The sequence below is a fragment of the Otolemur garnettii genome, unplaced genomic scaffold, assembly GCF_000181295.1.
Source record: "Otolemur garnettii isolate 467f Iridium unplaced genomic scaffold, OtoGar3 scaffold00045, whole genome shotgun sequence".
NCBI classification, from domain to species: domain Eukaryota; kingdom Metazoa; phylum Chordata; class Mammalia; order Primates; family Galagidae; genus Otolemur; species Otolemur garnettii.
In genome coordinates this window covers 4,266,830-4,278,978 of record NW_003852440.1, presented here as the reverse complement: position 1 = coordinate 4,278,978, position 12,149 = coordinate 4,266,830, and the positions used below count along the sequence as shown (strand labels likewise).

At 45.8% G+C, this 12,149-nt stretch overlaps 1 protein-coding gene across 2 annotated transcripts in view; it reads left to right on the top strand.

The window, feature by feature from the left end:
- CAPN8 (calpain 8) overlaps positions 1 to 11,521 on the top strand; it is a 79,005-nt gene extending 67,484 nt beyond the window's left edge. Inside the window, exons 16-21 of one of the 2 annotated variants that reach the window (XM_023513927.1) lie at positions 1,169 to 1,233; positions 7,100 to 7,168; positions 7,543 to 7,621; positions 8,721 to 8,837; positions 9,677 to 9,735; positions 11,159 to 11,521. In XM_023513927.1, coding sequence (XP_023369695.1) covers positions 1,169 to 1,233; positions 7,100 to 7,168; positions 7,543 to 7,621; positions 8,721 to 8,837; positions 9,677 to 9,735; positions 11,159 to 11,182 — 413 coding nt within the window. In that variant the 3' untranslated portion in view covers positions 11,183 to 11,521. Of the gene's footprint in view, positions 1 to 1,168; positions 1,234 to 7,099; positions 7,169 to 7,542; positions 7,622 to 8,720; positions 8,838 to 9,676; positions 9,808 to 11,158 lie in introns of those variants that run through there. The other variant, XM_023513926.1, reaches the window with a different exon arrangement.
- The last annotated feature ends 628 nt before the right edge of the window (positions 11,522 to 12,149 follow it).

Genomic DNA, 12,149 nt, shown 5'->3' with positions numbered 1-12,149 from the left:
GCCTCCCAAGTAGCTGGGACCACAGGCACCTGCCACAACGCCCGGCTATTTTCTGCTTGCAGCCATCATTGTTCATTGGCAGGCCTGGGCTGGATTCGAACCTGCCACCCTAGGTGTATGTGGCTGGCTATTTTTTGGTTGCAGCCATCATTGTTGTTTGGCGGGTCCAGGCTGGGGATTCAAACCCGCCACCTTAGGTGTATGGGGCTGGCGCCTTAAGCCGGTTGAGCTATAGGCGCTGAGCCGGTGGCCCGAATTTGAGCCAGCTCTGCCCCCCACTGGTTGAGTGACCTTGAGCAAATTATGTCACCTCTCTGGAGTTCAGTTTTCTTATCTATGAAATGAAGATAGTGATAGCATCTACTCTGAAGTTATTTGGAAGTTTAGATGTACAGTGCTTAAAATATACTTAGCTTATAAAACGTCTAGAAATGTTGAACTTGTAGAATCAGAGAGTAGAATGGTGATTTTTGGGGCTGAGGAGTGGGTAGATTGGGAAGATGTTGGTCAAAGAATATGTAATTTCCAGTTAGATAAGAATAAGTTTAAGTGACTTATTGTACATCACGATGACTGTAGTTAATAATAATATATTGTATACTTGAAAATTGCTGAGAATAGAATTTACTCATGTTTTCACTGCAAAAAGATAATATGTAGTATAATACATACGGTAATTAGCTTGATTTAGCCATTCCACAATGTATACAGATATTATGCTGTAGACCTACAAATATATACAATTTTGCCACTTAAAAAATTAAAACAAAAGGACTTATCATATGCCAGGCACTAGGCTAAAACTTGACTTAAATCATCTGAATTAATGCTCACCCAGTCTTTGGGGCAAGTATTGCCATTGTTATTATTAGTCCCACTTGATGGGGGAGGAAATTAAAGCTCAGGGATGTTAATTTGCCAAAGTGAGTAGCCGAGTTGGGGTTCAGATGCTGAGCCTGATGCCAGTGTTCCTCCACCCTGCTGCCTACAGTACCAGGAGGCGCGGCGGGGTCTGTCCGCAAGCCCCGCCATGATGCCCTTCCTATTGGCAGAGACCAAGTTTGCTCCCTACTCTGGCTGTGTCTTTGGTACTCTCCTACCATGGAGATTATTTCCTCTGTCTTCAAATAATCCTGATTCTTACCCCCTTTTCTATTTAAATATTTAGGAGCAGACATAAAATTTGATGGATTCAACATCAATACTTGCAGGGAAATGATCAGCCTGTTGGATGTATCCTTTACATGTCTTATTTTTTATTTATTTATTTTTGAGACAGAGCTTCAAGCTGTCACCCTGGGTAGACTACTATGGCATCACAGCTCACAGCAACCTCCAACTCCTGGGCTCAAGCGAGCCTCCTGCCTCTGCCTCCCAAGTAGCTGGGACCACAGGCGCCCACCACAACACCCAGCTATTTTTTGGTTGCAGCCGTCATTGTTGTTTGGCAGGCCCAGGCTGGATTTGAACCTGCCAGCTCAGGTGTATGTGGCTGGCGGCTTAGCTGCTTGAGCCACAGGTGCTGAGCCATGTCTTATTATTTTTAATTTTTGTCCTGTTTTTAAAGATTCCTCTACTTGTTCCAGTGAGAAGGAAGGGAAGGGTAGAGAAAGGGAGAAAGGAAAGGGGATGAGCAGTGTCAATGCCCCTCAGAAAGCTTGAGGTTATGTCCATTTCACACAGAGGTGAAGAAACTGAGGCCTGCAGTGTTTAAGTGCCTTGTTCAAGTCCTGTGATTTAGAGCCAGCAAGCATGTGGCGTGTGCCCACCTCCCTCCACACTGTTAGTGGAAGCCCTCCTTCTGCTCTGCTCTGTCCCCCCACCCCCACCCTGCCCTCCCCACCACTATCTGATCTTTGTTTCAGAAATCATTTCAGGCCCTTGGACACCCACTGGCAATAGTTTTTATAATGGTCACATGAGATAAAACCTATTTATTCCCTCTGATTTACTTTAATCCTCACTTTTTTTTTTATTTTTGAGACAAAGTCTCACTATGTCACCCTCAGTAGTGTGCTGTGGTGTCATAGCTCACTGCAACCTCTAACTCTTGGGCTTAAGTGATTCTCTTGCCTCAGCCTCCTAAGTAGCTGGGACTACAGGCTCCTGCCACAATGCCTGGCTATTTAGTTTTTTTTGAGACAGAGTCTCATTATGTTGTCCTTGGTAGAGTGCTGTGGTGTCACAGCTCACAGCAACCTCAAACTCTTGGGCTTAAGTGATTCTCTTGCCTCAGCCTCCTAAGTAGCTGGGACTACAGGCTCCTGCCACAATGCCTGGCTATTTTTTTGTTGTAGTTGTCATTGTTGTTTAGCATGACTGGGCCAGGTTCCAACTGCCTGTCTTGGTGTATGTGGCTGGTGCTCTTACCACTAAGCTATGGGTGCTGAGCCATTAACCCTCACTTTATATTGGACAATGATGTCTGAGGCCATTTGGGCTCCTGTCGCAGAAGACCATAAATTGGGTGCCTTATAAACAACAGAAATTTATTTCTCATAGTTCTGGAGGTTGGGAAGGCCAAGATCAAGGCTCTGACAGATTTTGTGTCTGGTGGGGACCTGCTTCCTGGCTCATAGATGGCCATCTTCTCACTAACGTCTCGGGCTAGGGAGTTTCCTGGGGTCCCTTTTATAACAGTACTAATTTCATTTATAAGGGCTCCAACCTAGTGACCTAATTAACTCCAAAAGTTCCCGGCTCCTAATATTGTCACATTGGGATTAGGTTTTAGCATATAAATTTTGGAGGGACACAGACACTCTGTCTATAGCAAATGGGCAGTAGTTTTGGGGAGGAGTAGAGAAGGTTGGGGCATTCTAGGTAGAAGGACTATTCTAGGTATTAAGGCAGAGAGGGCAAATGGTTGAACATTGCTTCCTTAGAGCTTTGCCTATAGCAGGTCCAGGTTACTGCTCCCCACAGTGCTGATGGTGAAGGCAATTTCTTTAAAAATTGGAGCTTTGGGGGGTTCTCCTTAGGTTTTTTGGGCCTGACTGCTGAGCTCTGACCACTTTTGCAGTAGGATTCCTCCATTAACTGTGGGCTGAGAGGAGTGGTGGTTGCACAGAGTGGTCCTGGGTGACAGAGGGCCTGCCAGCCTCTGCTTGCCTGTTATCATGCACTGATGGTACTCTCTCTCTTGGCCTCAGAACTTCAGGTGACCACACCCTGCATGAGGCTGGGGCTTTTCCCTATGTCTTCCCCGTGTGGCTAAGGATTTGATTTGCAGGCCACAAAGGACTGTTAAGTGTTGATTCCCTTTGCTACCAATAGTTCCTTAGTTTCTGAATCATTCTCATCAAACCTTGCTTCTTGGGCTGGGCATGGTGGTTCACGCCTGTAACCCTAGCACTCTGGGAGGCTGAGGGGGGAATCCCTTGAGCTCTGGAGTTTGAGACCAGCCTGAGCAAAACCAAGACCCTGTCTCTACTAAAAAATAATAAAATTAGCTGGGTTTTGTGGCAGGCACCTGTTGATGCAGCTACTTTGGAGGCTGAGACAGGAGAATCCCTTGACCCCAGGACTTTGAGGTTTCTGTGAGTTAGGCTGAGGGCACAGCACTTTAGCCTGGGCAACAGAGTGAGACTGTGTCAAAAAAAAAAAAAAAAAAAAAGCAACAGAGGCCATAGTAGTCAAAACAGCATGGTACTGGCACAAAAATAAACATAGACATTTGGAATCAAATAGAAAACCAGGAAATGAAACTAACACCTTACAGCCACCTAATCTTTGCTAAACCAAACAATAACATACACTGAGGAAAAGAATCCCTATTCAATAAATGGTGCTGGGAGAACTGGATATCCACAGGTAGAAGACTGAAACTGGACCTGCACTCTTCTCCATTCATAAAAATTGATTCAAGATGGATAAAAGACCTAAATTTAAGGCATGGAATGATAAAAATCCTCAAAGAAAGCATAGGAAAAACACTGGAAGATATTGGCCTGGGGAAGAAGACTTCTGTGGCAATTGCAACAACAAAAATAAACAAGTGGGATTTAATTAAACTGAAAAGCTTCTGTACAGCTAAGGAGATAACAGCCAAAGCAAATAGACAACCTACACAATGGGAAAGGATATTTGCATATTTTGAATCAGACAAAAGCTTGATAACTAGGATCTATAGAGAACTCAAATTAATCCACATGAAAAAAGCCAACAATCCCACATATCAATGGGCAAGAGACATGAATAGAACCTTCTCTAAAGAAGACAGACAAATGGCTAACAAACATATGGAAAAATGCTCATCATCCCTAATTATTAGAGAAATGCAAATCAAAACCACCCTGAGATACCATCTAACCCCAGAGAGAATGGCCCACATCACAACATCTCAAAACTACAGATGTTGGCATGGATGTGGAGAGAAGGGAACACTTTTACACTGCTGGTGGGACTGCAAATTACAACCTTTTTGGAAGGAAGTATGGAGAACCCTCAAAGAACTCAAGCTAGACCTCCTATTTGATCCTGCAATCCCATTACTGGGCGTCTACCCAGAAGGAAAAAAATCCTTTTACCATAAGGACACTTGCACTAGACTGTTTATCCACTGCTCAATTTACAATTGCCAAAATGTGGCCTAAATGCCCACCAACCCAGGAATGGATTAACAAGCTGTGGTGTATGTATACCATGGAATACTATTCAGCCATTAAAAAGATGGAGACTTTTCATCCTTTGTATTAACCTGGATGGAAGTGGAACACATCATTCTTAGTAAAGCATCACAAGAATGGAGAAGCATGAATCCTATGTAGTCGATTTTCATATAAGGACAATTAATGACAATTAATGACATGATGGGGGGGGGAAGGGGAGAGCAGAGAGAGGGAAGGAGGGAGGGGGTGGTGTCTTGGTGTGTGCCACAACTTTTGGGGGCAAGACACAATTATAAGGGGGACTTTATCTAACAAATGTAATCAGTGTAGCCTGGTTTCTTGCACCCTCAATGAACCCCCAACAGCAATAATAATAATAACAATGCCTGTTGACTTCCATTTAGATTTGAGGCTTGCCTTGTGGTCTGCCCACTCATTGTCCCCGCTGGCATTTGTGTTTGTCACAGCTCCAAGAGGGGTGTGACTCTGTCACTCTTTGGGAGTTTTTTATTCCAGAGTTTAGATGGTGGGGGGAAGTGCTTCTGAATCATAATGTGTAGCAAAACCCATGGAGTCCTTAAAAAAATCACAGCTTGATTGAGATATAACTTACACACCATACAACATATCTATTTAAAGTGTGTACTTTAATGGTTTTGTGTAATCACAGAGTTTCCGACCACCCTCACACAAGTCAGAACATCTTCTTCACCTCCACAAGAAACCTCGCACTCACATTAGCAGTCACGTCCCACTCTTCCCTGATCCCTCATCCCTTGGCCACCACAATATACTTTCTGTCTCTATAAATTTGCTTATCGTGAACATCTAATCTGAATGCTTACATTTGAGAAAGTTATTAAATACTCGGAACCTCAGTTTCTTCTCCTGGGAAATGGTAGAACAATATCTAGCCTGTGGCTATTACGAGGATGAAGGACGTCTATAAAGTGCCTGGACCTAGAGCGTCAGCTTCCTTGGCACACTACTTTTCTGAGATTTGTGGGAGGGATTATTAGTAAGGGTTTGAAGGCTGTGAGTCACTCAACACTTAGTGATTATAGATGTAGGAAGACAGGGCCGGGCGCAGGGGCTCAGACCTGTAATCTCAGCACTCTGGGAGGACGAGGCAGATGGATTTCTTGAGCTCAGGAGTTCAAGACCAGTCTGAGCAAGAGGAAGACTCTTGTATCTACTAAAAAGAAAATAGCTGCATGTTGTGTCAAGCACCTGTCATTCCAGCTACTCAGGAGGCTGACACAGAAGGATTGCTTGAGTGCAGGAGTTTGAGGGCGCTGCGTGTTATGATGCTAAGACCCCAGCCTGGGCCAACGGACTGAGATGAGAGAGGGAGAGAGAGAGAGAAGGAAAATACAGGCTTTCTTAAAGGGTGAGGTTTACACTTTTTTTTTTACACAAATAAAAAACAGGACTTTTTATTTGTCTGGTTAAAGAAGGCGGCAGTGACAGTCTGTTTCAGAACATTGGTGCTGTAAGATGCTGATGTTTATTGATTAATTGTGGTTGGTGAGTGAAGAGTAGTGATTCAGAGACTTAACTTCATGATGGAAGGCCAGTCCAAAACCAAATCTCCTCGACAAGCACAGTGCTCCAAAAAGCGTCAGGGAGTAAGTCGGACACAGAGAATTCCACACAGCTCCACAGCTGTGTGGTTGTGCGGTGGCCTGTGAACAGACCGCCTGCCAGGGAATCCCAACCTCATTCCTCTTGATTACTTCCCGATCACTCTTTGACATTCCAACCAACTCTAATGTCTGAATGGTCAGTCACAGAAATTTAAACGGGAAGTGAATTTACAGATCATATAGCTCTGTTAATGATCATATTAACTCTGTTAATAACTCAGGATGATTAGGGTGTGAGACGCTAGTTACTGATGCACTAGGACAGCGGTCAGTCCCCAAACTTTATGACACAGGGACCGGTTTCACAAAAGAATTTTTCCATGAATCAGGTGGAGTGGGTGGTTTTGAGATGATTCAGGTGCATCACATTTATCGTGCACTTTATTTCTATTATTATTACATTGCAATATATAATAAAATAATTGTACAACTCACTGTAATGTAGAATCAGTGAGAGCTCTGAGCTAGACAGTCCCATCTGGGACTGATGGGAGACAGTGAGGGTAAAGCTTGGTTTGAGCGCCTGCTGCTGTGGGCCTAACAGGTTGTGGACTGGCACTGGTCCTCGGCCGGGGGTTGGGCATCACAGTATTAGGACGTCCACAGGCTCATGACTTACTCTTTGTTCCCAGCTCTGTCCCTGACCTCAGAGGAGGGTCTTGGTGAGCATTTGACTTTTTAATCTTCTCTTGAAGCCATTTCCCTCTGTCACCCCTACTGCTCCACTTGCTGCAGACATGGAAGGTTCAGGTTCACTAAGGCCTTGAGGCACTCATGTAAGATCACAAGAGAAAGAAATCCATAGGGCATGTAGCATGTGGTTGGCCTTTAACGTTTGCCTAGAGCAATGGAACGGGCACCTTGGGGCCGGTGGAATTCAAGATGCTCTGGCTGAAGATTCAGAAGTATCTGGTAATGCTCCTCTTCCTCTGGGCATCCTCTGGGCTCTGGCCCCTCTCCTCTGTTTTAACCCTCCCTGTCATTCATTTCTGGTCTATTTTGGATTATAATCTGACCAGATCCTTAATCATGGTCAAAACTACAAAATCTGGGCTTGTTTATGAAGGAAAAAGAGGCCATAAGACACTCCTGTCATTCAGATGGCAGATGGCCCAGCACAGGTCAGCCCATTATCCTTGCTCAGAAAGCTTCTTGGGAGGAGTCAGTGGGGTCTCACCTGTATCTCTGACCTTTCAAGGAAGCATGAGGGTGGAGGGAGATGGTTCTGGCAGGGGTGTAGGGCTCGTGAATGATTGTTTCTACTTAGAGTTTCTCTTATGCTTTAGGAGATCTATCAGGAAATGGATCACAACCACATGGGCACCATCGATGCCCATGATATGAGGACAGCTCTCAAGAAGGCAGGTGAGGACGCATCCTATTTCAAGGTCTTGGGACCCAGATGGGCCATTTTGTTTATTAAATCATAGCTGTGCACATTAATACTATCATGGGGTACAGTGTGTTGTTTCTATAAACAGTTTGAAATACTTTCATCCAACTGGTTAACATAGCCTTGATGTCATTTTCTTAGTTATTATGTTAAGACATTTATATTCTAGATTTGGAAAGACTCACATGTACCCCCATAGGATAAACCATAGACATGATCCCACCAATCGCCTTCCCTCTACCCGTCCTCCCCCTCCCCTCCCTCTCGCCTCCCCTCCCTCTCCCCTCCCCTCCCTCTCCCCTCCCTCTCCCCTTTCCCCATATTCTTGGGCTGAAATTGGGTTATAGCTTTCCTATGAAAGCTATAAATTAGTTTCATAATAGGGTTGAATACATTGGATACTTTTTCTTCCATTCTTGAGACACTTTGCTAAGAAGAATATTCTCCAGCTCCATCCATGTAAACATGAAGGAGGTGAAGTCTCCATCTTTCTTTAGGGCTGCATAGTATTCCCTGGTGTACCAGATGGGCCATTTTAAATCATTATTCTCATTATGATGATTGCTGATAGACATCATTGGTGGTTATCTTATGTTGGATATCAGTATGACAAGAAAGCTTTGTAGACGGCCTTTCCTATGCAGGAAGGAGAGAACGTTTCTGAATTCTATATAGCTTAACTCTTTAGAATGTTTTTCAACAGCTCTACCTGTTACTGGGAAGATGACAAGAATTACAGAGTATGGGGCTATGAAGGAGATGGGCAGGGGACCACCAACACTGCCCATCTCTGCTTTCACTTGCTGTGCCTAATGTGATCCCTGGCTAAGTTAGTGGGGGTGCTGGTGTTGGAGCAGAGTTGAGGATAGTCCTGTCAAGGAGTGTCTAAGAGGAGAGGGATTGGATGACAGGACACCTCTGGGACCCTGGAGAAGAAGGAAGGGTCAGACCTGGTTTGTAGATTTATACAGAACCATAGAAGGCCCCTCTGATGTCAGCTCCATGAATTTTGATCAGAGGCAGTTCTGAGTCCTGCACTCCACCTGTGACCCGGGCCCCCTCTGTCCTCAGGTTTCACGCTTAACAACCAGGTGCAGCAGACCATCGCTGTGCGGTATGCATGCAGCAAGCTTGGCATTGACTTTGACAGCTTCGTTGCTTGTATGATCCGCCTGGAGACCCTCTTCAGTGAGTCACCCTATCCTCTAAGAAGAATAGAGGAATATCCTCAAGAAACTGGGGATGGGGTTCTGAAACTGTGGCACCCCGGGGCAAGGACAGGAAGAAATGGAAGGGAATGCAGATGTCCAAGCTGGCCAGACCCAAGGTCTGAGGCTGCTCTTTCTTGGAGACTTGAAAAGCTGCCATCCAGATTATTGTGCATCTGCTGTGTGCAGTCCCTACGCTGAGGTGACTGAATCCCCTGTGGTGCTTAGAAGGCTTTAATGTTATTCATATTTATGCTTCCACGTATTGAGAACACATGTCACCTTCCAGTGAGAGGATCAGGGACCCCTCTGGAGGGCTGTATGTGTTCTTTGGCCACCTTGAGCCTCGGGATCAGACATCTCATTAAGGGCGGGGGGGTTCCTTCCACTGAGGTTTGGTAGGTGATGAGTTCTGATGGGCAAAGAAAGGGTCAGCTATCCAGAGGCAGAGCTAAGGCACAGGATTACCCACAAACAAGGCAACCACTGTCTGTTCCACAGTCTCACTCTTGATAGAATATTTGCAGTTTCTGACACAAAGCTTCTGTGGATGGAGATGCCAAAGGGACTGTTTCTGCTGGCACCTGGGTTTGTCCTTTTGGCCTGGGGGACACCTACTGCCAAAAAGGTTCATCCTGGGCCCTGGGTCTAGATGGAGCTTTTCGAGGTCCCTGAGGCTAGGTGGGGGCTGGAGGGGAGGGTGGGTAGGGAAAAGGAAGGTGCCCAGGCTGGCACGGGGTGGACGGAAGCAGCTCTCCTGACTGTCCCAAAGCCTAGGAACAAGCCCTCTCCAATTTCATTCTTTCTCTGGCATTTTAGAACTGTTCAGACTTCTGGACAAGGACCAGGATGGCACGATTCAGCTTTCTCTGGCTGAGGTAAATGGCCTGAGGTTTGATGAACTGCTCGTTGAAGGCACTTAGAAATTTTTGGATGGTGTAAGTGCTGAGTGGCGTTTATTCCTACTGACCGCCTTCTTTCCACATGAACCCCACATGCATTCTGCAGCATTAAGCAAGGAGTGTGATTGTCTACATGCAGTTTTCCAAGCATTTTTATTTATCTTTTTTTTTTTTGAGACAAAGTCTCACTCTGTCCCACTGGGTAAAGTGCCATGGTGTTCCCAAATAGCTAGGACTGCAGGCACCTGTCACAATGCCTGGCTAGTTTTAGTAGAGATGGGGTCTTGCTGTTGCTCAGGTTGGTCTCGAACTCCTGAGCTCGAGCAATCCATTTGCCTTGGTCTCCCAGAGCACTAGAATAATAGGTGTGAGCCCCCACAGGTGGCCTATTACCTTAATGATAAGGCAACAGCTACACTTCAAATAATTTTAAAGATTCAAGCTTTTGTTAATTGAGATGGAGTTGGAGGTGGTGGGCACCATTTCAGTTATCTGACTCCTTGGGCCAGCTATTTTAGACTAACATATAAAAGGGCATGGGAAATAAAAAATGAAATTGCAACAAGGTAGAAAGAAGACACAAAATAGATGAGTTTTTGTTTTTTTGTGTTTTTTTTTTTTTTGCAGTTTTTGGCTGGGGCTGGGTTTGAACCCACCACCTCCAGCATATGGGGCCAGCGCCCTACTCCTTTGAGCCACAGGCGCTGCCCAATAAATGAGTTTTTTTACTGAATGTAAGACACACAGTGTTTTCTGTAGAAAAAACCGTAGGACTTTCCCTATGCGGGGCTGCAGTTTTGTTCTTGCAGACGCTTCACCGGCCGGAGGGGACAGCCAGAAGTGTGCAGGAGTCCCAGGGTCCAGGCTGGGAGAGGCACTGGCAGTAGAACCAGAGTGCCAGGTTATTGCTGCCCATGCCAACTTGTTCAGGCCCAACTTCTTTCTTTTCTTCTCTAAAATGGCAATGTCACTGGCCTCTTTGCTGTGGTCTGGGAAATGCCTTTCAAGAAACATATTTGTAGATTCCATCAGATACCTGGACAATGGAGCGAAACCTAAGAGAGAGAGAGAGAGAGAGAGTATAAGGGTGTATATACACAGACATCACATAAGAACCGAACAAATCTCTATATAGGAATATACACACATATACGGGGGATATAGGTGTGTATACACACACACACCTATTTTTGGAAACCCCTTTGAGTCTAAGTTGCATTTCAGTAATGCTCTGGCTCAGGAACTAGTGACTTAGTTCAGGGCCCCTTGAACAAGGTGCTCACTGTTCACTGTAGGGTAGAGATAAAGGATGACGCTCTCGTGAGGCAGGAGGATCCGTGGGGACCCACACCTGCTCCCTGAGAAGCTGCAGACTCACCCTTGTCTTTCTTCTTTGCAGTGGCTGTGCTGCGTGTTGGTCTGACCCAGGGGTTTGGACGTCGGCGACACTCCCTGCGGCCCTGCTTGCCTCTTCTCTTCCCTTCTTTGCAATTTCCTGAACTCTCATCCTCAAGTGGCATTCATTCACCGGTTATTCATGTCTTCCTTGCCTCTCGCTGTGGCCTGGGATCCTGGCCCGTCCCAGCAGAGCAGGCTGGGGAGCCCTGGGCCTCTTGCATCAGCACTGACCTGTGAGCTGTTTCAGCTGAATCAGGGCCCAGTGGGGGAAAAGCGATCAATTAAAGTGTGGGCCAGAATGGTTCCTGCCCTTCTCTAGTGGTATGCTGTCTGTTGCACCCCGAACTTCTGATGCTTTAGGAGAGATGTTCTCGGGAAGTGATGCAACCTCAAACTGCTGAAAGATAGAAAATGGGAATTAATTTCTTGGAGGCAAGGCCTGCTATGGAGTCCTTGGGGCTGCCTTCAAGAAAGGAGCCCAGGAAGGGTGCAGGGATGGGACCACAGGGCTCCCCTCCTTACTTGCAGCTGGGGAAGCTGCTGCACTGAGCTGACTGGACTTCTTACCTGACAAGCAGCTAGAGGTGAAATGCAATTCAGGTTAGTTTTTCTCAAAGCTGAACACAGACATCTTTGTTGTTGCTAAGAAAATAGATGCACAGGCTGGGCGCAGTGGTGGCTCACACCTGTAATCCCAGCACTCTGGGAGGCCAAGGTGGGTGGATTGCTTAAGCTCAGGAGTTCCAGATCAGCCTGAGCAAGAGCAAGACCCCATCTCTAAAAAAAAATTTAAAAAGAAAAGACCCAATAGAGAATGAGGGGCAGGTTCTTAAATGAGGAGGAGAGGGAAAAACTCAGGGTGTCATCCCTTGGGGAGTGGCTCTGCCACCAGACCACTGCAGGGAAGGCTCAGCTAATCTGATTATGAAGAAGAGGAATGTTTGTTTTATATTTGTGGATCCCAGAAGAAAAGGGTCCTTCCCTGTCCAGTT